The sequence below is a fragment of the Malus domestica genome, chromosome 09, assembly GCF_042453785.1.
Source record: "Malus domestica chromosome 09, GDT2T_hap1".
NCBI lineage: Eukaryota > Viridiplantae > Streptophyta > Magnoliopsida > Rosales > Rosaceae > Malus > Malus domestica.
Genome location: NC_091669.1, coordinates 1,907,212 through 1,934,562, shown reverse-complemented (window position 1 = coordinate 1,934,562; position 27,351 = coordinate 1,907,212). Strand labels below are relative to the sequence as shown.

At 36.6% G+C, this 27,351-nt stretch overlaps 4 protein-coding genes across 5 annotated transcripts; 1 reads left to right on the top strand and 3 right to left on the bottom strand.

The window, feature by feature from the left end:
• Positions 1-1,866: 1,866 nt before the first annotated feature.
• On the bottom strand, positions 1,867-4,463 carry LOC103442255 (RNA exonuclease 4-like). Its single transcript, NM_001293914.1, is given in 7 exon segments — positions 1,867-2,371; positions 2,469-2,549; positions 2,792-2,998; positions 3,441-3,655; positions 3,751-3,881; positions 4,090-4,241; positions 4,392-4,463. Coding segments are annotated over 7 exon segments (1,056 nt in total). The 5' UTR covers positions 4,427-4,463; the 3' UTR covers positions 1,867-2,136.
• A 7,299-nt stretch (positions 4,464-11,762) lies between these two features.
• Positions 11,763-15,203, top strand: LOC103442254 (protein KINESIN LIGHT CHAIN-RELATED 2-like). Its single transcript, XM_070804817.1, has 3 exons — positions 11,763-12,045; positions 12,664-14,617; positions 14,810-15,203. The coding sequence occupies exons 2-3, from the start codon at positions 12,687-12,689 to the stop codon at positions 15,027-15,029; spliced, it is 2,151 nt and encodes a 716-aa protein (XP_070660918.1). The 5' UTR covers positions 11,763-12,045; positions 12,664-12,686; the 3' UTR covers positions 15,030-15,203.
• Positions 15,204-15,461: 258 nt separating this feature from the next.
• Positions 15,462-17,520, bottom strand: LOC103420157 (GDSL esterase/lipase At3g27950). 2 transcript variants are annotated; one of them, XM_029107744.2, is made up of 5 exons: positions 17,042-17,520; positions 16,743-16,943; positions 16,281-16,432; positions 15,930-16,200; positions 15,462-15,848 (listed from the first exon to the last, which is right to left on the bottom strand). In XM_029107744.2, exons 1-5 carry the CDS (start codon positions 17,301-17,303, stop codon positions 15,598-15,600), a joined length of 1,137 nt encoding a protein of 378 aa, XP_028963577.1. In that variant the 5' UTR covers positions 17,304-17,520; the 3' UTR covers positions 15,462-15,597. The 2 variants fall into 2 exon arrangements, with proteins under 2 accessions (XP_028963577.1, XP_028963578.1); XM_029107745.2 differs by having other exon boundaries at positions 15,462-15,814; positions 17,042-17,441.
• A 2,963-nt stretch (positions 17,521-20,483) lies between these two features.
• On the bottom strand, positions 20,484-23,515 carry LOC103442252 (probable aldo-keto reductase 2). The gene is made up of 6 exons (XM_070804816.1): positions 22,820-23,515; positions 22,008-22,226; positions 21,560-21,732; positions 21,374-21,476; positions 20,801-21,162; positions 20,484-20,594 (listed from the first exon to the last, which is right to left on the bottom strand). The coding sequence occupies exons 1-5, from the start codon at positions 23,042-23,044 to the stop codon at positions 20,827-20,829; spliced, it is 1,056 nt and encodes a 351-aa protein (XP_070660917.1). The 5' UTR covers positions 23,045-23,515; the 3' UTR covers positions 20,484-20,594; positions 20,801-20,826.
• Between the last annotated feature and the right edge of the window lie 3,836 nt (positions 23,516-27,351).

Below are 27,351 nucleotides of genomic sequence, written 5' to 3'. Positions count from 1 at the left end.
ACCCGGTGAGCAACTCACCATCTATAAATAACAAGTTTCCAAATCCTCATTTCTCTAACTTGCTTTCACCACCCCTCATCCCTCCCCGCGACCCACCCACTACCATATTGAATGAACAATCCCACCCATTGCCAAAATGGGTTTGATTTCGTGCTTTGCCTTTATTGGATGAACAATCCAATGTCGTTGCAGGCAAGGTTGTGATTAAAGCTTGTGAGTGTTTGTTGTTGTTCGGATCCAATACAAATCATGGATGGCATTGAATAAGGATGGACAAATGAGTCACTCTTTAATTACTATGTATGCAAGGTGTGGTGAGTGGGTTTTTGCACGGAAAGTGTTTGATGAAATTATTGAGAGGGATTTGGTTTCATGGAATTCCATGATTTTTGAGTATTGCAAGATGGGGTGTGTTGGAGATGCGGTGGGATTGTTCCGGGAAATGAAGGGCGATGGATTTAAGCCTAATGAAACGACTTTGGTGAATGTTCCTAAGCGTGCGGGGACATGGGGGATTTGAGTTGGGGTACGTGGGTGGAGTGTTTTGTAGTTGAGAAGAAATTGGAGATGAATTCATATGTAGGCTCTGCGTTGATTGACATGATAAAAGTCCTAAGAAATCCATGAAAAAATCCATACAAATCCATAGAAATCTATAAGTGAAATCCATATAAATCTGTCAAAATCCATATAAGATTGTAGAATTTAAAATTTGTCACTTAAAAAAGTCTATTCAAAACCTTTGAAATCCAAGTTGACTACACCCCCTAAAAGTCGTGAGTATAGCTCACATTTAAAAAATAAATAAAATGTAATTACTGAGATTTCGTAAGATCTTCTGTGTGGGCATTATGAAAATGTTAAAATGTCATTTTGAAAGTAGTCTTATCATTTATTTACACAAATATTTTGTGGATTTTTTTTAAGCTAGAGAATAGAAAATCAATAATAAATAAAGGGATCAACAATATAGCATCTCTAAATCATCATAAATGTATAGCTAGGTTTTAAGAAGGTTAATGTTGCAAGGTGGAACATGGTGATAACAATTTTCCTCTTCAATCTACTGCGTTCAGAGTTCAAATCCTCAATTTTTTTTTTCTTTAGTATAGAATATTGCTTGTTTTAAATCCTCCATTTATTTGTAATTGTGACAATCTTTCCACCACTTACATGGCAGCCAATCCCATTTTTCATTTTCGAATCATACATATTGGAATAGACTATCATTTTGTTCGAGAACAAGTTGCAATAGTCATCGAGTTCAATTTATTCCTTCTCCACAACAACTTGCGGATGTCTTTACCGAAGTCTTACCTTGCGGTTTCATTGTCTCATTTCCGAACTTGTCTCTTTACACACGTCAAGTTTGGGGGGGATTGTTAGCAATGGCAGAGTTAGGAATTTTTTTATAGGGTGGACAAGCTTAAAAATTTAAATCTTTATAAATAAAGAAACTTGATACCATATTTTTCATAATATCAGCTAACTTAAAAAAAATTCACAAGGTGAGCCAAAAAAATTGTAATTAAACAAATATGTGTTAAAATTAAACAAATCCAAACTTGTACATGTACAAGAAGCGATGAGAAAAATGATGTAAGAAAAAGAGATGTTTTGTAAATTGTATTATATAATTTTATATAGTTAAACATAGAGAATTCAGATTAATGACTAGATATTTGATGGGCTACACCTGAGCTACAGCCTGGGTCAGCCCTTAACCTGGCTCCGGCAGTGAGTGTTAGGGAGTTACAACATTTATCACCAATTCAATGAGTTTTTATCACACCTTTCCTTTATAATAGTTATCTGTAATTTACTATGAAATTAGTATAGGGCTTTTACCTTTGTAATACTTGTAAATATTGTACTACTGCATATTTGATATTATGAAAAATCCTTTTCTACATTACATATAAATATGGTATCAAGCACCACAGAGTAGCCCAAGAATTTGGTTTACATATATTCTTCGATAAAATTTAGCATTATTCATAAATACATGCATACTTGATCATGTATTCCATTACTCTCAAAGTTATTTATGACTAATTATTAAATGTAACTAGATAGTATTGCTCATCTAGTTATCTCCTTAATTATTCTGTAGATGTGCCTCCTTTCACTTTTAGCCTAAGAGTCCAGGCACCAGCAGTAGTAATCAGACCTTGAGATTTCCAGCATTTGATCTGGGCTCATCCTCTCAAGCTCATTTTGGCGCCACGCCGCGAAGTTATTCCGGTTTTGCGGGTCAGAAGCGAGTGGGTATGCCTCTACTTTGTGAACTTGGGATCTCATTCTCATGTAGAGCTTCATTGTTGCAACACAATCCTCATAAGGATCTTGAATGCCTGTTTGAATTTCATACCTATATAGATTATATGTGAAAATTGCATTAGTAATAACTTATTTGTAGCTAGAATTGATCTATATATAGGGAATTAATAGTAGGGTTGGGTACTTGCCCAAGATATGCTTGTGTGAGATACTTGAGTGAGTTGCTGAGCTTGCTTGTTTTCATCAATGGAGGGTATTTTGCAGTATCCCTATACACAGTCAGTCACATTTAGAACTAAAATTATAATTGAAATTCGGAATGGAAGGTTGTGTGTGTGTGCGCGTGTGTGTGTGTACATACACAAATGATTTGCTGCCAATTAATAGGTGTGCAACTCAATATGTGATCTTATTTATTTTAAGACTTTTTAATTGTCAATAACAATTTTCTCTGTACATAAAATGATAAATAGGTTTTTTGTTTGGATGAAAGAAAAATAAGTTGAATTACCTAATCATTACTTGTGGGTATTCAAACTGCAAGGAGTCAAGGTCATGATCTAAACCGTGGCCCACAAGAATCCTAGCTTTTCCACCTCGGGGTCGAATCTTCCACATCGGTTCCCCATTGCAGAGGAAATCTTGAATCTTCTTTTGCACTTGCCTCAAAGGCATTGCATCCCTCAAGTATTCAGGACGAATACCAGTTGTTTCATACCTGTATTATACAAGTATACAACAAAATGGTCGGTCAAATCGCTAAATCATAAAAAATGACATCTTTACTGAGAAAGTATGATTTCGACGGACAAGGATTGTCTGCCCTCCCACTTCCGGTGCCCTCCCGTGCCCTCCTGTTTATGTGGTCACGGTTAAGCCACATCAACATTTTATATTACTATTCATTTTTGTCTTATTATCTCTATAAAAAAACAATATAAAATGTTAACGTGGCTTAACCGTGACCATACAAAACAAGAGGGCATCGGAAGTGAGAGGGCAGACAATCTTTGTCCGATTTCCACCCTATCTTTGCCTTTTGTTTTGTTCCATCTGACGGTCAGGAATAAAGAGTAGACCACGGAAACCACTTTCTTATATATATTCGCTACTTACGTACATACTAGTTAGTATAAATCTCTATATAAATGCATATATACCTATAGTTTGTGACTGGAAGCAGTGGCTTGACATAAGACTGGAAGATGATGTTGTCATATTCATCAGTGAGGCAGACCTTTGCGCAGAGATCCAGGGAGCCATCGCTGCCTCCACCAACCATTTTGCAAGCCAGTGCAACAACTTGAGTGCCTCTTGTGCTACCACCTTCAGTATTGTCACGAATGCCCAGATTAGCAAAGCGACCAAGTAATCCCTGAAATATACAATATGGAATGAATTTTAATTTATAACAAATAGGGTTTCGGCAAAAAGTTCATGATTAATAAGCTAGTGTGTGAGGATTAATACAGCATTTCCACCAGAGAGTTGGCATCTGTCCTGGTGAACCCTAAGAGCATACGGGCTTTCGAGGATGGCTAAGCAGATTTTGCATCCTCTAGTGATGAATATGTTTCTGCACTCTTGTTTTGGCAGTGGCCCTGGAAAAAGAAAATAGAACTATGATTTGCAAAAGAAATTTGGGATATTAGTTTATGTAATTGATAACTGTTTTTTATATAAGTGATATAGTTTACTCTAAATTAATCTAAGCGGAGAGAAGGATTTGAACTTGGATGCAGAAAGAGGAAACCACAGTAATAGTTTACTTGGCTATAAGCTCAGTTCTGCATAAATTGTTTTAGTTACCTATAAGATGTTCTCTGAGAGATTCAAAAGATCTGCAATGCTTCTTACAAATTCCACACATGGGTTCATGAGATGAGTGGTATGAGGTTCTCATGTGCTCCACTAAGTGCTCGATCCGATTGAACTGTCGATAGCATGCTGCACACTTGTTCCTGATTAATCGTCACATATATAATATTGTCATCATTAGTTTACATACTAATCATCCATGATTCATCGAAAAATTAATTTCAACTTAATTAAGCTGAAAGAAATGTGCATGCACTGATATTTACGTGTGTGTTGAGAGAGAGAGAGATAACCTCAGAGTTTCTGATGATTCGACTCTAGACTCCATGGTGGTTGCTGAAGTTGTAATGCTATTTCCAAAAATGAAGGAACTAAAGAAGAAGCTAGACTTGAAGAGAAAGATGGAGGGTCTGGGAGGTATTTATAGCAGTACTGGTATGCGGTATGGTATAGGAGAAAGAGATTAGGTTCCGAGTGGAGATTGATATATGATTCCTTGAAGAAATAAAGTAACAAATATGCTTAACATATAAGTTTTGCAAAAGGATAATATTTAGGTACTCACTAGTATCCTAAATTTTAAGTCCTAAGTACTTTATATGCTCATTCTCTGATTTGATCCAATAAAAAAATGTCATATGTTTCTTATTTTTTAAATCCCAAGAAAAAATAACATGTCCACTATTTTTTAAAACAACAAAATATGTGTTAAAATATCATTAGAAAAAAATAAAAAGGCAAGTATTCATTTGTGAGTACCTATGTATTATCCTTTGCAATACTGTGGTTTTTGTTTTTTGTATACGTACTCCTACTAAAAAATTTTACCATCCTTACTGACGATAGATTTTCATGAGTAGAGAAAAAAAAAAAGAGATGTGGTTTACTATTATGTGTTATAATATATATATGTCCTACTACTAGAGTATATTAATAAAAATAAATTCACGTACGTGCTATCATTTGAGTGGAATAATAATATCATGTGATTATATTTTAAGTACACAAAAAGTTATTCATAATTGAGAACATTCATAGTGATCCAAAAGCTCAGGGCCCACCATTCAACTCGAATGGTGGAACTATATTTTAGAACTTCACATCAAGATTAAGAAAGACAGGTTAGATGCCCACTATACTAACTACACCAATTTTGATATGGGATTATTGAATTACTCAACACGGATTCTCATGTGGGACCATCGCATAGTAGGCTACAAGTGAAACTATTTTCACATTGATCATTCAAGCGCAGAAGCAAGGCAAGTTAGTAAACCCGATAATTCAGGCAAGAGAAGACAAATGCCCAATTTGAGCCTAATCAAATATCTGCTCTAATACCATATTAAGTTTTTATAGAGACGTACCATCGACCTACGAATAACTATACCGATATTGTATCCTAAATTACATCTTGATTACCACCTACGCAGCACAACATGTGTGTGCATTGTGTGGGTTTTTTTATAACAAAAGCTCTTAGTATAATTAGAAGCAAAACCATTCAAAATAAATTTTGTTAAATTAGGTCAATTTGCCGATATCAAATTTTTGTATTCAAAACTTTTCGTATAATCAAGCTAGTCGTTTGAATCTTCTCTTTCAGTTAAAAGAGATTTCTTCTTAATTTATTAGATTTGTAATGTCTAAAGTATGTCAAATGCATGGAATCAGAACATTAATCAACTAGTCTTCAGTAAGTCCCATGCAGCAACAGCAGCAGCAGCAGTAATCAGATGAGAAGCATCAGATGAAACCTAATCTCTCGTCGTTACCTTTTGATATAATATTCTGGTCAAATATTGCTTTTGCATTTCTGCATCAGAGCGAGATGAGAAACCGTACGAATAGTTTCTTGCTAATTTGGGATGTGAAGGAAACCAAAACCTTTTTCGATATCCACACACCCCACCCTTTCCGAATAGTTTGTTCTTTGCTTAAATTCTGGGATATAAAGCATGACGGTTGATATGACACAAAGCCTACAGCTAATGAAATGTGAGGACGTAGTGGGCTGGTGGCTAAAGGTTATTGTTGATAAGAGTAGTAAAGGTTAAATCGTTTTTACTTTCGGCAAAGTTGGTTTCAAGTCATGGAGAAGAAAGATAACGTTTCCAACTAGCTGGTCAAGATTTCAGAAAGACGGATTACGGTTCTCAACTAATTACATTAATATTATTCTTAAACTTACAACTCAGCACCCGCACAACAAAATAGAGTTCTATCACAAAATTATAAGTCATATTTAATTGCAAAATTTTAAGGTATCATTTTTATAAGTAGGTATTGGTGCCCTTTGTTTAATTAAATTACTAGTGGATGTCCTATGAAATCATTCATTATTAATTGTTATTCAACATCTGAATTACAGGAAATGTGTAATTACACTATACTCGTCAAATTTTACATAACATTAGTAAGGATTATAGTTAATAACACAAATAAAATTGTAGACGTCAAGGTTGGTTTCAAGTCAAAGGTTTGCTGGAACCCCAAAAAAAATAAAAAATAAAAAAATAAATAAAGAGTCAAAGATTCGTGTTAACATGTTGACATTTTATTACACTAAATTGTTATGATTTGATATGATTGCTTTATAAATTTATGTTAAAATTAGCGAATACCGATATTTTGTTAGTATCATTAGACTAACCTTATTGGGTGTGTGTGAGTGCTTGAATGCCATAAGTGTTTTTGCCATTAAATTTTAGAAAAAAACTAATAAAAAGAGCTTGAAAGCTTTGAGTTTTAACAATAAAAACAAAATAAAATGTAAAGTGAATAGTACTATGATTGACTTTTTAGTGTAAAAATGTAGTTTTTCATTAAAGTGAATAGTACGTGGAGCTTTTCGTTAAATTTCTTTTAAATTTTATTATTTTTATTAGTCATTTCTGTATCGTCAATACTATGTAGAAATTTCCAGTCTTATCTATTTTTATCAAATTTTACACGAATCAGAGAAACAGAATAGGGGATTTTGACTTTAGAAATGCACGGCATGGCATGGGGAAGAAATGTCACCAAGACTTCCTTTTGACCAAGATGGGCCTCTCAAGTAGATTCTTCATTCATACGAGCTTTGAAGATGCCGAGACCAAAAAAATTTAAAGTTGTACAGCAGAGAAAGCTGAGATTATTCATTTATATTCTGGTGATTCCATCGACCGATCAGCTGGTCCACTTCCATGCAACATGCACCATTGCATGTTTTCCTTGACCAATATATCATCCATCACTACCCACATTTGCGTCTCTCTCTCTCTCTCTCTCTCTCTCTCTCTCTCTCTCTAATGTTTCGAATGTCAAACCAAAAACCCAGACAAAAAAGTGGCCTTCACGTCAACTTCAATACCAGAGGTCCAGAAACCTGTTTGAATATATGATAATAGCAATGATTAGGAAAATTAGCAAACCTGATGATGATGAATATAATTTAATTAACGAAAGTGAAGAATTAAATCCTTAGCTGGAGATGCAGTACTGATGTTCAATCATATCCTGCCATAGAAGCTCGAGAAAGTTTATAAACAAATGAAATGGCAAAGTTTTTTAGGGGAAACCTCCCCCCCCCCCCCTCTGCCCCTCTTTTTTTTCAACGATTCTTCCTGCTGCATGCCATCTTCATGTCATGTTCTGTGTGGGCAACAATAATATTAACAAGCACTCAGTCCAAGTTCTTGCTTTTTTTTTTCTTTTTTCTTTTTATAGCTAGTGTTTTTTTCAGGTAAATTCGATGGCGGAGTGGAACGAATTGAAAGGCGCAAATTCTGCAGTTAAATTTAAGTTTTGCATATTTGAGTTTTTTTAGTCCGATTTGAGCCCATGATCACTTTTCATTTGGAAATCAAACAGTCACGAGTTTATAAATTGTTCGTTGTGATACATGGACATTTTAGGCCAAATTATATCGTTTGCTATGTCTGTAAGATTTTAGGATACGTTGTTAATTATTTTTGTGTTATATTATTTTCCTAATTCGTGTTCTATTTGTATTCTTAGAAAATAGAAAGTCTAGGACTAAGAGGCAGTGTATAAGCTTTGATACTATTCAATTAATAATTAAGCTTTGAGGTTTTCTCACAATATCAAGGGTAGGTTCATGTCAAACTCATACCATATTATAGCTAGGGTTCTTGAAATTAACAAAGATGACTCATCGAGGCTAAATTAACACAGTATATGCAAGGCCCTGCATAGTGGTGATCGGTGAGAGTGAGGCAAATTTAATTCAACAATTCAGTTTAGTAACGTTTCACTTTTTAATATCAAAATATATTTTAAGCTCAAATCTCGCTATCCTAATTAATCGAAAATGGAGTCAAGAATCACATATGATAGACATTTGACTAGTCTTAGAGATATATGATAATGAGCCCATCATGAACAACTGAGATGGACCATTTTTTGCCTTTATTTGGCAATTATGTAATCCATGCATGTGTAATGTAAAGGAGCCACTAGATTTTAGAACAAAGTCAAACTCCAACACCAGACGCAGATAAACCTTCCTAAAGCTAAAGCTAACAAAATGATATGCTTTTCTTCTGAATATCCTGTCTAAAGATTGAACGTACTTATGGTGCCCCTTCTTTTTGTTGTTGTTTGTTTTATTAAGAATTTGTCACACGTGCACGTCAAAGAATAATATACAAGGGATAATACTTCGGTACTAACTGCTACTAGTGAGTTTTGATATTCTAGCACAGGTTTTATTGTTTTAAAAATGATAAACGTATTAATAATTTTTCTTGAGCTTTGAAAGACAAGAAACTCGTGGTAAGATCAAAAACCAATTACAAGATGTACCCTTTGAGGTTGATTAATCATTTTGGTTTCATATTTTTAGTTTTAAAACTGAAAACTTATTTGGTAACAGTTAAAAACTAAAATATGAAACTTAATATTGTGAGTTTTAAGGATTTAGTTCTTTTTTTGTCTTTTTAAATTGAAACTAAAAATAACATCCATACAAATTTTTTAGTTTTCGATTCCATATATATGAAAATTGAAAACTCACCCCCATAATACATTTCACCAAAATTCAAAGGCGCACAATGTTCTTGCAAAATATTTTCAGTTTCCATGAAAAATCCAAATGTTGGACACACAAGTCTGAAGGTCCAAACAACTGGCAGAAGAGAGACACCCCACATCACACCAACCACAGCAAAATAAAGTGGTGTATATTGTTTAGAATAAATTCTCAGTCGGCGTTTGTCATGGTGGTTGCTGTTGCTGTTGCTGTTGAAGATGAGACAGCTCCCCACTTAATTAGTTGAAATCCACTTGATTAATTATTTTAAACACTTTCTCTTAGTATATGATGAACTTGTTTGTTGCTGCATCGATTTTAGATTGCCTATCATGGAATTGGTGCCTCACCTACTAACTCTTTTTTGAAAAAACAAATTAAACATCAAATAATGAAAATTGGCCAAGCAGAATTGTAAGGGCTCGTTTAAATGTGTTTTTAAAATGACTGAAAGCGTTTTTAGAGAAAATATTTTTTGATTCAAAAAACACTTAAAGTGTCTTCTGCAAGAAGTACCAATTATGTGTTTTTTCTAGGAAGCACTTTAAGTGATTTTCTATAATTTACTTGTATTTTTACTAAGGATTGGTTCCAAAAATATTTTCACCAAAAACCCTTTCAATCATTTTAAAAATATATCCAAATGAGCTCACATCGCTGGCCAATATTTCCTTGAAAATCATACTAACGTGCTCATACAAGGATATGGTATCTTAATCACGAGTCTATTTTTTTTTATTTCACGAATTACACTATATATTAAATATACAAAACTAACACATTGATGACCCCTCTCCAATATATTCGGGCCTTGCCATTGTATGAGGGATCTTATATTGTGGTACTAATTCCCTTGTTATAATACAAATGAACATTAAGTTCATATTTTCAATACCGTCGTACGCACATAACTAATCACATTGTTGATCACATTCTTTCTAATGGAGATGATTTTTACTATCATATTAGGGATCCACTTGTATTAGAGTGCTTGTCAACAATGTTATCAAAATAACATTACGCTTGTATTTGATGATGTAATAAACGTAACACATGTTATAACATTATAGATATATCACACCACATTAACATTATCAAGGTCAAACTAAAAAAATTACTTACTCTAAAGTTAGAACAAATTTAGGGTAGTGCTATTCACACACTTTTTTTTACCTCCCACACACTCTTATTGATTTTTGTCCATCGTATATTCTTTAATTCATTCAATCCGACGGTTGAAAATTGAGAAAGGTGTGTCAAAGAAAAAAATTGGTATATAGATAACACCAACCCAAATTATGAAGAGATTGCAATGGACCATAATTTATGGTGATTAACCATATGATAACCAAATAATGTGAAGGAATAAGTAAATGTCCCCCACTAAATCAATCATTTGATCTTGTCTAAGGGTTTGTACCATGACCCTACATAATAATATTCTTTCCTTAATTTAAGCGAACCAACAATTTTCACTTTCAATTGGGCCTAATGATATATATTTTATCCTTCCGTTTTTAACTTGTTTGGGCTCACAAAGTCCAGTTCATGGCCCATTATACGTATCCATCGAGCGGCGAACCAGCTGAATCCAGCTGGACGTGATCCACGTGGAATCTGGAAAAGCGGGCCAATCATTAAACCGCGGTCCCACAAAAGCTGAGTCTTCTTCGCTTTACCTGCTGCCACGTGGTAAAGTGAGATCGACGTTTCGTATTCCTGAAACAAACAGCACTGTCATCCGAGCATTTCCACCGCCTTTCGCCGTTGAAAAGCCGTTGATCCCGCCAACTTGCGACGTCACAGCTAAAAAAGACGAAATTAATATATACAAAAGAATTTTCAAAAGGGCGAGTTAATTACGTATGGCACCTAATGTTTAGTGGTTGTTTCACTTTGATCCTCTATTTATCTTTTTGGAAAGGGATCATCTTCGGATCCCTTCCTCCTAATCCACCAAATCAGATGATCCGTGCCTTTAAAATTTGATCTAACGGCTGAAGTTATTATAACTTTTAAAATGTGCCCTTATTTCTAACCGTTTGATCAAATTTTAATGGTACGAATCCCCTGATTTGATGAATTACAAAGAAGAGATCCGAAGCCTTTCTTATCTTTTCATCCCAAATTGGCCACTAAATTTTTCAAAATGAGATTAATATTAGACTACATTAACGTCATTTTGGAAAGTGTCATGGTATTGACTAACTTTTTTGACAAACACAAAATCAATGTATGGGCAAAATAATGACTTAAACTATGACATATTTAAGAAAAAAAGCTAAATATTATTTGATCAAGGTAGTTACAATTGAAATTGAAAGGTCGTGTTGTCGGGTCTTACAATTTTAGTACTAATAAAAGATAGATTAAAATGGACTGATTAATTTAATTTTATTGATTTCAGTTTTATTGCAATATAACAACACTAAAAATTAAGTTGTCTCGCCACACACCATAAGATGAGGAAACTTTGGTGAAAATATATGAATTAACGAATTGCAATTCAAAACATGAACATATTATATACATTTTGAGTCACTTTTCATCCTTGTTAAACACGTATCCAAAGATTCAAAGACCAATTAAAAGGAAATTAAAAAGTTGAAGGGCCAAAGTAAAAAACTTCATTAATTTAGAGGGAAGTCTGAAATTTAATTAAAAAAAGTAAGAAAATCAGAAGCCAGAGAGAGAGAGAGAGAGAGAGAGAGAGAGAGAGAGGAGTGGGAGAGAGGTCGTCTTCCTCATTACTTCAACATTCAAACTGTCTTGTACCCCTAAAGCTGTTATATATTTTGAAGAAAACAGAGGCACATCATCAAAGCCGTCTCTGTGTTTCTCTCTACTCATAACACCCAAAAAGGAAGCCTTCAAAGATTCAAACTTTCGCATCCTCTCGCAATAATTTTCAGGTAATTAATGGCTCATTTATTATTTCAATTTTTTTTTTCCATATTTGTATTGGGTTTTCTCTGTTTTTAATGGGTTCTGATTGTTTTTGTTTTATATGTATTGAGAACTCTCCACCATTTGTGGCAAAAACGAAAGCTTTTGAATTTCGTTTTCTTCTGATATGAAATTTACTTGAGCAAGTAATCTGGAGTTTCTGAAAAGAACCCAGTTTTTGGATTGGATTGTTTGTTTCTTTGACTTTAGGATTATTTCTAAAGAATTCAATCTTCCACAAGTACTTTTTCGATAACTTGATCACAAATGTATTCCTGTTTGCGACTGTTTTTGGAATGGCTAAAAGATAATCACGGTTTAGCGTGTTTGTGACTGCTTCTCGAGGAGTTAAAAACAAGTGCTTCAGACTTTGTTTGAAAGAAAAAGTTGAAAGTGCTAATGGGTCATAGAAGCGATTTCTGACAGATGCTTCTTCAGGTTTTAATTCCTAGTGATGTTAAGTGATGATTTAAAGTGCTTTTGTGTCTAGAAACATTTTTAAGTGCTTCATGGAGAAGCCCTTGATTAGTTGATCATATTTAGTGGTTATCCCCATCCCCTAATTCCATTTATTCATATCGTAGCACAACTGCACAAGCAGTAATCAATGCCCGAATTAGCTATGGATATGATGAATCGAAACGGCGAAGTAGATGAATCAAATGGAGATTATGCGCCTCAAAAGGAAAGCTACAGCCAGGGTTCTCCGAGAAGTACGTTGAGTCCTCAAAGTCCTCACAGTGGCTCCATTGGTATGGCTATGAATGGCGGGATTGATACCTCTACTGAGCAGTTATATCACAACATCTGCGAAATGCAGAGCTCGGACCAATCCCCTTCCTGGGCCAGCTTTGGATCGTTCGGTGAGGAATCGAGGATTGACTCCGAGCTAAACCATCTTGTCGGATATACTCCAGAGGATTTGGAGATAAGGAAGGAGGTGGTTGTGGAAAACAAGGAGGAGGGTGTTTGTAGTGACTCAACTCCTGAGAAAGCAAATGTTAAAAGGTCTCCAACGAAAGTGAAGTCTCCATCTGCGAAAACAAGTCCGAAGAGCAAATCTACTAACGAGAAGCCTCCGCTTGATAAGAGGAATGGGAAGAATCCGAAAAAAGGCAATGTGATATTGTCTAAGAACAAGCATAGGAGTTTTGGTTTACGCGGTGGGGTGAGGTTTCGGAATGGCGTCGATGATCATCCTCCTGAGGTGGGGTTGAATAACCTTGACCTCGGGCCATATTTGCTCAAACAAACGAGGGATTTGATTTCTTCTGGCGAAAACCCCAAGAAAGCGCTCAAGTTAGCTCTCCGGGCAGTGGAATTGTTCGAGAAATGCACGAGCGGGAAGCCCAATTTAGAGCTGGTTATGTGTTTGCATGTTTTGGCAGCAATATATTGCAGCTTAGGGAAGTACAATGAGGCGATTCCAGTTCTTGAGCGCGCCATTGACATTCCAGCGATAGAGGATGGCGATAACTATGCACTAGCCAAGTTTGCAGGGTGCATGCAATTAGGTGACATTTATGCAATGACCGGTCAGATCGAGAACTCAATATTATTTTATACAGCAGGTATGGAAATTCAAAGGCAAGTCTTGGGAGACAAGGACCTGCGATTGGGTGAGACATGTCGGTATGTAGCAGAGGCGCACGTTCAAGCATTGCAATTCGACGAGGCTCAGAAGCTTTGTCAGATGGCGCTCGAAATCCACAGGGAGAATGGTTCTGCTTCCCTCGAGGAAGCGGCAGATAGAAGACTCATGGGACTAATCTGTGACTCAAAAGGAGAATTCGAAGCTGCTCTTGAGCATTATGTTTTGGCAAACATGTCAATGTCTGCCAATGATCAGGAAGTGGATGCAGCTTCGATAGATTGCAGCATTGGTGACGCGTACCTATCCTTGGCACGGTATGATGAGGCGGTGTTTTCTTACCAGAAAGCTCTCACTGTGTTTAAGACAACGAAAGGAGAGACTCATCCGGCGGTAGCTTCTGTTTATGTTCGTTTAGCTGACTTGCACAACAAGATAGGAAAGTTTAAGGAGTCCAAATCATACTGCGAAAATGCACATCAAATTTATGGGAAACCTAATCCCGGAATCCCCTCAGAAGAGATTGCTGGAGGTCTCATTGATGTTTCTGCAATCTATCAATCCATGAATGATCTGGAACAGGCCCTGAAGTTGCTCAAGAAGGCTTTGAAAATATTCGGTGATGCTCCAGGCCACCAGAGCACAAGTGCAGGAATTGAGGCTCAGATGGGGGTAATGTACTATATGATGGGAAATTTTACTGACTCTTACAGCACATTCAAGAGTTCCATAACCAAGTTCCGTGCCACAGGAGAAAAGAAATCGGCGTTGTTTGGGATTGCTCTCAACCAAATGGGGCTAGCCTGCGTTCAGCGTTACTCGATCAATGAGGCTGCAGACTTGTTTGAAGAAGCCAGGAAAATCTTGGAGAAGGAGTATGGACCTTATCACCCTGACACATTAGGGGTTTATAGTAATTTGGCTGGCACATACGATGCAATGGGCAGGTAATATGTTCTTCCCTGTTTTTGCATTCATCATTCTCATTCTGTCTTAGATTAGATTAAAATATTGCTCGATTAAAAAAAAAAAAATCTAATGCAATGAGGGTTAAAGTATTTAGCATGCTTTAAGCTTGTTCTGTATTTTTCTATGCTTTTTGGTCTTTAATCTCTTTTGTACTTTTGTGACGAACACAGGTTGGATGCGGCCATTGAGACTCTGGAGTATGTTGTTGGCATGAGAGAGGAGAAGCTGGGAACAGCAAATCCGGATGTGGCGGATGAGAAGCGGAGGTTGTCCGAGTTGTTGAAAGAAGCCGGCAGGGCTCGGAACAAGAAAACCAGATCATTGGAGACACTTCTCGACGCCAACAACCCCCCACAAATTATAAAACAAGACATCATCGAGGTATCGTGATCACGCAACTAAGTACGTAGGACCGTAGAAAATTAGAAGAAATAAAGGGAATAATAGTTTGGTGATTTGTTGAATTGTATTTTTTTTACGTGAGAAATTTGTTTGTGAGATTCATCGTTGTACTGTATCAATGTCATATACTCAACAAAGAATTGGTGGAGCATCATTTTCATATTTCGGTGCACCAAAATGCCGGTTAGCGGAGTATCGTTTTCCTCTGTAGAGTTCATTCCACATTGTATTTTGATGATCCGAACTGTTTAGGTTTAAAACTTTACTTAGAAGTCAAAAGCTTGTCGCAGCAGCTGGGCTGCAATTGTTTCCGAGGTGAAATATGAACATCTGAAGATGTTTGCAGGGCTTGAAAGCACTTGCCTTCTCAAAAGCACTTCCGATTTGAAGCTTCCTAGTGGACAAACAAGCTAAAAAGGCTAAAACAAACCTTGACTGATCTTTTCCATTTCCATAACTAAACGGTTTTCGATTGATTGAGATAACAATTATTGATTAGTAGTATACTTAATGGTTTTCGATCAAACAAGCTGTGGTTAATGATTCATGAACGTGCTCATGTATTCTTGGAACTATGACAAGCGTGCGTGATTGAAACCGGGGGGTCAGAGAGTGAGCCGTTGAGAATGCGACTGGCAATCAGTGCATTGGCGGCCTGGGAGTAGTGTATCCCATCCCAACTGATATGCGTTGTCGGACTGCTGCAAGGATTGCCATACACAGTTCCATTCACCACGGCTTTCCTTCCGCAATCAATGTGGAATCCGTAGTAACTGCCGCAGCAAAAGTCGAAAGGATCAACAAAACCTGGTGAATCACGAATTTCTATCACATTACCATACGTTCATACGAGGCTATGCACATGTTATAAATGGTTTTTGAAGTTACCTTGTTTTTTAGCATCAGAAATGAGAGTGTATTTAGCTGAGTACACATCGACGTACGTGAATGCTGCAAGAGGGAGCAGTGATCTCAACAGCATTATGCTGTTCTTAAGCTGCCGGTTGAACTCCTGAGCCACCGCATTGAGAGGCTTCACGCAGCCGCTCTTGTCCAGATTACCAGGCTTCGATTTGTCGTAAATAACGCTATAGGGCAAGCATCCTTGAGGGCCTGTGTTATGCACCCAGAAAAACCTAGCTCCTTCCTTGTATAGTTGCTGAAAAATGTGGCACATTGAATTAGTATATCTCAATGTTTTGGTCACGTCCAAAGTAAACGCTGTTTTAGTGCACCTACGGATATTGCTTGCGATAACTGGCTCAGGATGGCAGGAATGGAGGCTCTAACTTCTTCTATCGTCCCGTGTTGGATGCCGTAGGCCAGATCATTCTGACCAATATCGAAAGTGTAGAGAGCCTTCGGGAAGTCCTCCGGCCTAGGTAGTCTTCCTGGTGCCAAAATTTCCGTTTCCAAGCGCATGAGTTTTATCTCGTAGCATAGAACATTTAGGTAGCATACATTTGATGTGTGAGATTGAACTGAACTGGATAACTTGCTAGATTCAAGATATATCGAAGGAAGAAACAAACGTCAAAACACCTTATAACCGATCCATTAATTCCTTCAATTCGGACAGAACAAGGAATTGGCCGTCATTGCTTACCGAACATACCTTAAATCTAGTGAATTATCCAATCCGGTCCAATCATAAAGACCAAATGTGTCCGAAATAATAGAGGTTTAGGAGAGAAGACTGACTGGTTGAATGAAGTTGTTTATAGAGAGCAATGCTGTGAGACTTGAATCTTATGAACTGGGAAATTTGAATGCCAAGATGAAACGGACTATAACCGCCCGGCCTAACCGATGAACCACCGGTTGCGAAATTCGCACCATGCAGGAAATTAGTCCCAAGTGAGTCCAGGTATGGACTAAGATATGGTATCTGCAACTTCTCAGCTGCACAAAGTTTAGAAACATATAAACATTATTCGACCAAAAAAAATAATAATTAGAAACTAAAAACGAAATGGTTAATCAAAGAGACCCTTAATTACCGATAAAGTCGATTATAAGACGGCCATCAGACAAGCGCCCGGAAGGTTTTCCAAAGAAGGTTTCACCATTAGGAGGAGGAACTTCGGATATGGCAGCTGAGATAGCCCCAGTGTCAGAGTTTGAGTCCCCAAAGTTGTAAATGGCTGGAAAGCGACAACTCCCGGAACCGCCATCAGCACCACCATTCACCGCCTTCTGTCCGCCCAGCAGCAACCCCAAAACAAGAAGCACAGCTGCACAAAGTAGCCTGGGAAAATCCATGGCAGATTGATGATTACAACACCACTTGGATTTAAATTGGCACAAAAGTCTTTACAGTGACCGACAACAAAAATGTCGTTGGGGCGGTATCCCAATTAATCACTTATCGACATAGTTTTTAGCTTTTACGCGTGACAGTACGCCATCGGATTGGATTGCATGGAAGATCTTCTTCATGGACAGACCAAAACATGTTTGTTTGTAGCAAGTTGGGCCCTCTCGTCATAAAGTTGGTTTTTAGGAAAAGAAGATAAGAGTGACGTCATGGTGCACCACATTTATCACTACAGAGATTGAATTTGTTCACATGTGGATGAGTAATGTAATTTTTCTTTACAGCAAGGATGTTTAAGATTTTTTAAGTCAAAATGATCATTGAGATTGACATAATTCTTAATGTTAGTTTCGGATAATGAAAATCGATATAAATTGTCCACCGTAAAATCATTTGAGGTATTCATCAATTCCCCCCTGAACTTGTGACCATTGGCCAATTTCCCCCCTCAACTTTAATTTTGGCCAATTTCCCCCTCAACTATCATAATTAGTCAATTTCCCTCCTCAACTATCATAATTAGTCAATTTGCACCCTACTGTTATTTTTTTTTAATTTTCCATCTATTCTTTTTTTTTCTTTCAATCTTTCTAATAACTTCCAACAAAGTACTAAAATTAACATAAATTCACCTGCATAATATAGGGTAAAATGTACAAAAACATAATACAATTAGTATGTGAAATGGGTTGATTATAAGAAAAAGTTATGAATCGGGTTTAAAGCATGTAGAAGAAGAAATAATAATCTTAAACTCATGGATCAGACCTATTTCAATAAAATGGGTTATTCTTAATAAGGAGTCGAAAATTATGAATTGATTAGCCATTTTTGCACTATAGCTCGATTCTCCGCAATTTACTTGAACTTAGCTTTCATCGTAAAATCATTTTGGTCAATTCGTGAGAAATTTGTCATATCCTCGTTAAACTATTACGTGAACGACCATGTGACCACCTTTTAAGAGTATTTTTGTCAAACCAATCCCTCCACTTAACGAGGATATTGACAGATTTTCCATGAAATGACCAAAATAATTTACGATGGACAAACTCAGGGATCACTTCTATCAATTTTCTTTTTTAAAGACCAAAGAAAAGAGTTATGTCAATCATGAACTATTTTTGCTAAAAAATTTGTTTTCAATGCGAGTGATTAAGAATATTTATCCATAACCATTCGAGTTCATGTGTTCATCAAGTGGTACTCGCTCATTTCACTCTATATTTCACTCAACTGAGTCGACTTGCAAAATGAGAATTTTTTAATGCCAAGATGAAACGGACTATAACCGCCTGGCCTAATCAATGAACCACCAGTTGCGAAATTCGCACCATGCCGGAAATTAGTCCCAAGTGAGTCCAGATATGGACTAAGATATGGTATCTACAATTTCTCAGCTGCACAACGTTTAGAAACAGATAAACATTATTCGACCAAAAAAAAAATTAGAAACTAAATACGAAATGGTTATGAGAGAGACCCTTAATTACCAATAAAGTCGATTATAAAACGGCCATCAGACAAGGGCCCGAATGGTTTTCCAAAGAAGGTTTCACCATTAGGAGGAGGAACTTCGGATATGGCAGCTGAGATAGCCCCAGTGTCAGAGTTTGAGTCCCCAAAGTTGTATATGGCTGGAAAGTGACAAGTACGCAATCCATTCGACAAAATGCCAAAGCAAAATTTACAAGAGAGAGGGAGAGAGGGAGTGAGGCTTGGGTTTGGAAGCAGAGATGATGAGTCATTGCATGTGAGTGAGACGTTGAGGAGGAAGATTGGAGGAGAAGTGAGAGGTACTTACTTTTCTGTTTTATTTTCAGAAAATCATTATTCACACACTCATTCTTACATTTACATTTTTTTGTTAATTTTTAACCATTAATCTTTTTCCATTCATTCGATTCGACGATCAAAAAATTAAAAAAAAATTGAGAAGTAAAAATAGGTATATGGCTAGCACAATTCTTAATTTATTTGGGACATGTGGCAGAGATCAAATCCAAATCCCCAAAATAGGAGAGATCCTATTGTTCGGGTTCTTTACGCAAAGCTTTCCAAAATTTTAGGGTTTGTGTTCCTTCTCGGAAAACCACGAATAACATAATTCAAAATATCTTTCTTGTTGCCACTCAATACTTCCGTCTGGTGGTATTCATCTTCAATTAGAAATGAGAGGTAGGCTGCCCATTATGTAGCTTAGCTGAACTCCACATCCTCTTAGTGTAAAAATATTGATGTACTCAAATTATTCTTTTTTTTTTTGTAATAAAATATCTTAATTGGATAGTATTTGTATATTTGCTTATAACTAAAGCGAATAGTACGAGGCTTCCTTAAAACTAAAAATTAGAGGTCACGGATTCGAAACTCGCTGCTGGTGTAGAAGCTAGACTTGTGGCCAGAAGAGGCTAAAATGCCCTTGTAAGTCTTCCTAGCTCCTGGAAATGATGAATAACTTGCCACTAGTTGTCCCTTTAAAAAAAAAAATTATATATATATATTATTTATTTATTTATTTATGTTTATGTCATGCCATCTAGTATTGTGGTTTAATAGCCTTTGCATTGACATAATTCATAGAATAATAAAAAGCAAAGAAATCAGATATACATGCTATAGATTCATGTTGATCGTGTGTTGCAAGGCTTGGTGGAGAAAGACAAACAGCAATATCTTCCAAGTTTTACCAACACGCACACATATAACAAGGTGGGATAACAATCGCGAGCATTCCAAATTAATTCATACCAAAATAAATTCAACGCTCGATTAATATTTGTAAAAAACAAAACTAACAACTTTGAGCATGGTGAAGTCCAATGGTCGAGTATAAGAAACTCTAAAATCACATTATGACTCTAGTTCAGAATAAATATAATAAACGCGTGCTGATAACATGTTAGAAATAAAATTAGAAAAAATAGAGAATAATGAGACATGAGAGAAAGTGGAGGAGAATCAGGATATGTTTCCTTCTTATTAGATTGTCAATTTATGAGCGTAGGATTTACGTAGAAATGTGTTCAACTATTGAGATATTACATATTGATCTGGAATGTGAACAATTACATGATAAATCTTATTTATAACATTTTCTATATATATATATATATATATATATATTAAGTAGAACTATGTGAGTAATGTTTTTATTGTTATATGATATATTTAATTAAGACAAAAAAAACTCGACTAGGCCCCTGCCTAGAATAGTAGGTGCAATGCTGCTGCCCGGACCAGGATCCTCTCCTGAGCAGATGGAGAGGATCCTCCTGACCAGGCCCATCGGGCCGTTTATTTTTTATCCAACGGTTATAATTATTATAACTTTAGAGAGATCCCCTGTTTGTAGCCGTTGGATAAAAAATGAACGGCCTGATGGGCCTGGTCAGGAGGATCTCTCCATCTGCTCAGGAGAGGATCCTGATCCCTGCTGCCCACCGCTCAACTAGTTCCTGATGCTTTTTAGAAGTTTGACGAAGACAGTGGCGGAGTTTCGGAGTTCGACCAAGTGCTATAATAGTTCGGATATCTTTCACCTTTAACGGCATCTACTGAAGCATAAGATTCAAGCTCAGCCAACTCTTCCGGTGTCAGTTTAACAGACAGAGCTGCGATATTCTGGTCAAAGTTCGCAATCTTGGTGGTTCCGGGGATAGGACACACATCATTTCCTTGGTGATGAACCCAGGCCAATGCTAGCTGAGATGGTGTGCACCCTTTCCTTGCAGCAAGATCACTAACTCGCTCGAATAGTGTTTTGTTGTGCTCTACATTTTCGGGTTGGAACCTCGGTAGATTCTGCAGCCAATGAATGAAAGCACGTCAGTTCAGCTCTTAAGTGCTTCCGCTGTTAAACGCTTTCATTACAAAGAAGTTAATAATTTTTATTAAAAATTCAAGTGCTTGCTTCCTGAAGAAGCATCTGGCATGTTCATTCTTTCAAAAAATGCTTCTATGACGGAGAGGCACTTTTAACTTCAGAATGAAAAATTTTGTGACATTGACAAACCTTTCGGGAATCACCGTGGGCAAGGTTTTCGACAAACTTAGCACCTGATGCGAAGAATCCTCTTCCTAAAGGACTATACGCAACAATGCCAATTCCAAGCTCCCTGGTAAGTTTAGGAAACTAAGATCAGAATTAACAATTACTTCGGACTTGGTAAACAAGTTACGTTGTTTCAGTGAACCTCACCGACAAGTAGGAATTATTTCTTGCTCGACATCTCTTGACCACAAGGACCACTCCAACTGCACAGCTGTTATAGGATGAACAGCATGGGCTCTTCTTATCGTTGAAGCTGAAGCCTCAGATAGACCAATGTACTTTACCTTACCCTCTTCAACTAATTTCTTCAGTTCCCCAACCTTGTATAAGACATAATAAAGGAATTTAAGGGACGGCAAGCATTCAGCAAAATAAGTGAATCATGATGCATGCCATTGAGAAAAATACATATGGACACTACGAAATGAAACGAAATTGAGGATAAAATATGCGACTTAACAAAGGGATACAGGAAGCTGTGAGTCGGTGAAATAACCATAACTTTACTAGGCCCGTAGAATCGCAGACGCAGATGCATATTGTTCTATGTTTGTAATTAAAAGGAGATCAAAATTCAAGAGGGAAGAAGACAAACCGTGACTTCAACGGGGACGGAGGTGTCAATGCGATGCTGATAATAGAGATCAATAGAATCAACACCAAGGCGCTTCAAGCTACTCTCGAGAGCAGCTCTCACATAAGCAGGGTCACCTTGCACCTCCATGTTTTTCCCCACCTCCATCTTGTTCTCCACAAATCTGAGACCAAACTTGGTGGCCAATTCAACCTTGTCTCGTACCCCTCCCTTGAGAGCCTGCTCCTCATCAATCCCACAAAAGCCAGTTCATTTCATAACCAGTTTACTTATTCGACATTAATCCAAAACAAAACCCAAATACCATGTTCATGGTTCAGTAAATTCAGTTAAATTAATGCAACAATATAGTGAACATAAGCCCAATTCATGTTTTCATCAGCGAACTCAATACAACAAAGCAACAATCTCATTTGGGGTTGCTTCTATAAGAAGCACTTCTGCTCACAAACATTTTTTTTTTCATAAGGTCTTTTACTATAAAGAAGTCAAAATTCTTATTAAAAAAATCAAGTGTTTCCTAGAAAATCACTTGGAATTGCTTCCAAAAAAAGCATATGACATACGCTTCTCCTGAAAACACTTAAATGAGCCATAAGCACTTTTTAAATTGTTTTGCAAAAACGCAGTCACAGTCTTTTTAAATTGGTAACATCAAAACAGGATGTAGACTGATCGAACCTACTTGAGTTCATCACCAATTCAACATTTAATCCAAACAAACCGGAAAATCTATCAATACAATACGAGTTAAGATGGATTACAATTTAAAGTAAACGCAAATCATAACCAACAATATGGCGGCTACCTACCTTGCCAAGAAGGATTTCGTTGGTGAAGGGACCGTAGATGTCAGAGGTATCAAGGAAGGTGACCCCGCTGTTAATGGCATGGTGGATGAGACTGATCATGTCTTGGTCGGGCTTTGGAGCGCCGTAGAAGGCGGACATGCCCATGCAGCCAAGGCCTTGAGCCGACACCTCGAGGCCTTGTGAACCCAACTTCATCCTCTTCACTATTCCTGCTCCTCCTGCCATTTGTGTAAGCAGATTAAGTGAACTGATAAGTAAGCTAAGCTTGTATCATATATATAAACAACAGAGTTGGCGTGGTGGTGAAGTGATGGCGTAAGAGCATACGGCTTGGTTGTCAACTGATGGCGTAAGAGCATACGTATATCGATTACCAAAAGGAAACTCGAAACTTGTCTGTCAAGATGCAAGATTTTTCAGTGAAATGTATGCAGCGGCGGCTAACGATACCCGTACCATTTACATTCGTGCAACTAGTAAATGTAAGCAAAAAGCCAGAGTAATTTCGACGTGCCACCCAAGTCTGATCTCAAATGTTCACGAGAGTAAACGGACACTTATTCTAAATGATGTGACACACGATATGACAAAAGAAATGTAATTTTTTTTTCAATAGTCTTGAAGACACGAATAATTTAGAAAATGAATGGTGAAGATTAACTTTAAAATTCAAAAAGTGAAGGTTGTTTAAAAAGTCGAATTACTTGGTAAGCTTATCTATTGAAATCAAAACCAAATAAATGAGCTTCAGAAGGACGCACAAAAGAATTAACGATATACTATGATATCAGTTAGTATTGAGTAATGTTATTTATATATACCAAAACTGACACACTGATATTTTTTAATGCAGGTAGATCCCACTTATAATGGTAGAGCCTACCTTTATTATAGAAAGTTAGTAAGTATGTCAGTTTTGGACGATAAAATATCACTATTGTTTTTATAATAGTTTGGAGGCTTGGAGCCTTTACTACTACTCGTAAGTACTTATTTGGTACTGATGTGCTTTTATAAAAAGTAGATATAAAAAAAATTGAGTTTAAAAAGATGTTTGGTAAACACTTAAAAACAGCTTATTTTCACAGTTTTGGATGAAAAAAAGCTGAAAATGTGAAGCAGCAAAAATGAGTTTATTCTTACGGCACAACAAAATTAGTATTTTTTCAAAGCAATACCAAACCAGATCATTATCTTTTTATGGTTGAGCTTAAGACAACAGACATTTTGTGCTCAAATTTCCTCGTGTTGTGTATCAAACTTTGAACTTTTTTTCACTTAATTTTGGACATGGTTGCGTCTTAGCTTCGATTGTTTTGACTTCCAGTTTCAGTAGATTAAAACCAAAATACGAGATTGCCTGGGAAGAAACCAAAACTAGGTTTTGTTTTCTAATTTTCGATGTAGGTTGAAACATGCATTTTCCAACGGTGTCAATATAACTTAAAGAAGCTAAAGTGTTCATTAATGTCTAGTTAATTTCTATAACAGAGGATGATAAATTTTTTCTTTTGATACAACGATATATTTACACTAAAGGATGAGAGATTTGGATTAAGCCATAGAACCAATCAACCATAACAAAATTGGTATCGAACTAGCAAATTCAAACCTAAGACGTTTTCACTTATAAGTGGATGGGTCTAGCACTAGATCATATTACTATATGAATTTGGTTATCATACATAGGGATGGGCAAAATACCCATGGGTTTGGGTAATCGCGGTTACATACTCATTTAAAGTTCACGGTTACTGTTATGGATAACCGCTTAGACAAACAAACGGTTATGAGTATAACCGTTTATCCATGAAATTTAAATTGGCGGTTATGGGTATTAGCCGCGGTTATAATGGGTATCCATCAATTATGGGTATTACCCACGGTTATAACGGGTATCCATTTACTCATTTAATTTAAGATATGTAAAATTAAAAAAAAAATTAAAAACCCTAAATTTTCAATCTCTTCGTCAGACTCAAAGTCTCAAACGCCCCGTCCCCCGCTCATCTCTCCCTCCTCGCTGCCCTCTCTCTCATCTTCGTCGTTCATCTAACTCAATTGATTTGGTACTCCACTTTGGACCAGAATCCTCTCCTGAGCTAAGGATGAGGATCCTCCTCATCAAAGGGTGTGGGCCGTTGGATGAAAATCCAACGGCTACAATTATTATAACTTTAAAAGGACCCCCCTGTTTGTAACCGTTGGATCCAACGGTCCATATCCCTTGATGAGGAGGATCCTCATCCTTAGCTCAGGAGAGGATCCTGGTCCCTCCCCTTTTGTATGCTCTTTTTTTTTTTTTCTTTTTCTAATAACTGAGTGTACAATGTAAACCTTCTGTAATCACTTACCTCTGTTAGATTCATGTTAATTGGTGTCGGTGTTCCTAAATGGGATACTAATTCAATTTATGCATTTCTTTTGTAGGTCTCTTTTGGTTACAATGAGTCGATGAGATTTTGTGATTGAATGTGCTAAAGCATTAGTGTTAGAAAGTGTTTAATTTTAGAATATTTTGGAGCTTTGAATCATCTAATATTCAAGATAATGACTACTTTTTATTTTTTAGAAGCTTTACTTTGTTGTAGCGGTATCCCAATTAATCACTTATCGACATAATTTTTAGCTTTTACGCGTGACAGTACGTCATCGGATTGGATTGCATGAAAGATCTTTTTCATGGACAGACCAAAACATGTTTTTTTGTTGCAAGTTGGACCCTCTTGTCATAAAGTTGGTTTTTAGGAAAAGAAGATAAGAGTGACGCCATGGTGCACCACATTTATCACTACATGGATTGAATTTGTTTTCTTTACAGATGTTTAAGATTTTCAAGTCAAAATGTTCATTGAGAGTGATATAACTCTTAATTTTGATTTCTGACAATGAAAATCAATATAAGTAGTCCCTAAATTTGTCCACCGAAAAATTATTTTGGTCAAATCGTGAGTAATTTGTCAACATCCTCGTTAAACTATTACATGAACAACCACGTGAGTATTTTTGTCAAATCAATCCCTTCACTTAATGAGGAGATTGACAAATTTTCAATGAAATAACCAAAATGATTTACAATGGACAAACTCAGAGATCACTTCTATCGATTTTCTTTTTCAAATACCAAAGAAATGAGTTATGCCAATCTCATGAACCATTTTTGCTAAAAAAAATCGATTTTGAATGTGAGTGATTAAGAATATTTATCCATAACGATTCGAGTTCATGTGTTCATCAAGTGGTACTCGCTCGTTTCACTCGATATTTCACTCGACTGAGTCGACTTGCAAAATGAAATTTTTTTAGAGCTAAATAACAATTCTCTAAGCATTTCCTTTTTGTTTTTGGCCCTCTCTCTCTCTAAAGTATTTGGAGGGAAGAAGTTCAGAGGGGAAAAAAGGGAAACTTTGGAAAAAATTTGAAACAAAAATTTGACTTTCTCAGCTGAATGCTGATTGCAGTAGATAAATTTACATTTTTCACTGTTCGTCGATCAGCAAATATACATTCAAATTGAATTGTAAACTATTTCATTAATATTTTGATAAACTGGTGCAACCTGGTGCGGCTTTCACAGATGCTGCTCGAATTTCGGATGCTTCAATCCTAGCCAAAACGGTTCTGGAAGGGAAGCTAAAACTTGAGACGCTATGATTTCAACAGATGCCGAAAAAGTTGCACTTCCCAACACAATGGCAGCTTGTGTAGTTGACGCGAACTCCATGAAGTTCGCACGGATGAAGAAGGGAGTATAACTGTTGGAAGCCTCTTGCTCTCCTCAAGATCAGGAAAATCGATGGTATAGTGAAGTCCGCGGCTCTCATGCCTAGCAAGGGCACTGCTCACCACCAGTTTCGCACAACAGAGGAAGTTTCTCATTTCGCAAGCCTCGAGCCCCACCATTGTGGATTCCCATCCCATCTGAAATAAGTAGTCCTCCCACTTATTTACAAGAGAGAGGGAGAGAGCGAGTGAGGCTTGGGTTTGGAAGCCGAGATGATGAGTCAGTGCATGTGAGTGAGACTTTGAGGAGGAAGATTGGAGAAGTGAGAGGTACTTACTTTTCTGTTTTATTTTCAGAAAATCGTTATTTACACACTCATTCTTACATTTACACACTTTTGTTAATTTTTAACTATTAATCTTCTTCGATTCATCCGATTCAACGACCAAAAATTAAAAAAAAAATTGAGAAGTAAAAATAGGTATATGGCTAGCACAATTCTTAATTTATTTGGGACACGTTGGCAGGGATGGAATCCAAATCCCCAAAATAGGAGAGATCCTATTGTCCAGGTTCTTTACGCAAAGCTTTCCAAAATTTTAGGGTTTGTGTTCCTTCTCGGAAAACCACAAATAACATAATTCAAAATATCTTTCTTGTTGCTACTCAATACTTCTATCTAGTGGTTTTCCTCTTCAATTTATTAGTGAGAGGTAGGTTGCCAATTATGTGGCTTAGCTGAACTCTCATTCCTCTTAGTGTAAAAATATCAATGTACTCAAATTATTCTTGTTTTTGTAATAAAATA

What these genes read in the sequence shown, in the direction of transcription:
- LOC103420157 (XM_029107744.2), bottom strand. Translation starts at nt 17,303, where the DNA reads ATGGATTTTCCCAGGCTACTTTGTGCAGCTGTGCTTCTTGTTTTGGGG. An exon ending in TAAACAACTTCATTCAACCA is followed by an intron (nt 16,433 to 16,742) that starts GTCAGTCTTCTC and finishes TTTTGGCACCAG; the next exon opens with GAAGACTACCTAGGCCGGAG. An exon ending in AGTTATCGCAAGCAATATCC is followed by an intron (nt 16,201 to 16,280) that starts GTAGGTGCACTA and finishes CACATTTTTCAG; the next exon opens with CAACTATACAAGGAAGGAGC.
- LOC103442252 (XM_070804816.1), bottom strand. Translation starts at nt 23,044, where the DNA reads ATGGCAGGAGGAGCAGGAATAGTGAAGAGGATGAAGTTGGGTTCACAA. An exon ending in ACGAAATCCTTCTTGGCAAG is followed by an intron (nt 22,227 to 22,819) that starts GTAGGTAGCCGC and finishes GATGAGGAGCAG; the next exon opens with GCTCTCAAGGGAGGGGTACG. An exon ending in GAAATAATTCCTACTTGTCG is followed by an intron (nt 21,477 to 21,559) that starts GTGAGGTTCACT and finishes TAAACTTACCAG; the next exon opens with GGAGCTTGGAATTGGCATTG.
- LOC103442254 (XM_070804817.1), top strand. Translation starts at nt 12,687, where the DNA reads ATGCCCGAATTAGCTATGGATATGATGAATCGAAACGGCGAAGTAGAT. An exon ending in ACATACGATGCAATGGGCAG is followed by an intron (nt 14,618 to 14,809) that starts GTAATATGTTCT and finishes TGACGAACACAG; the next exon opens with GTTGGATGCGGCCATTGAGA.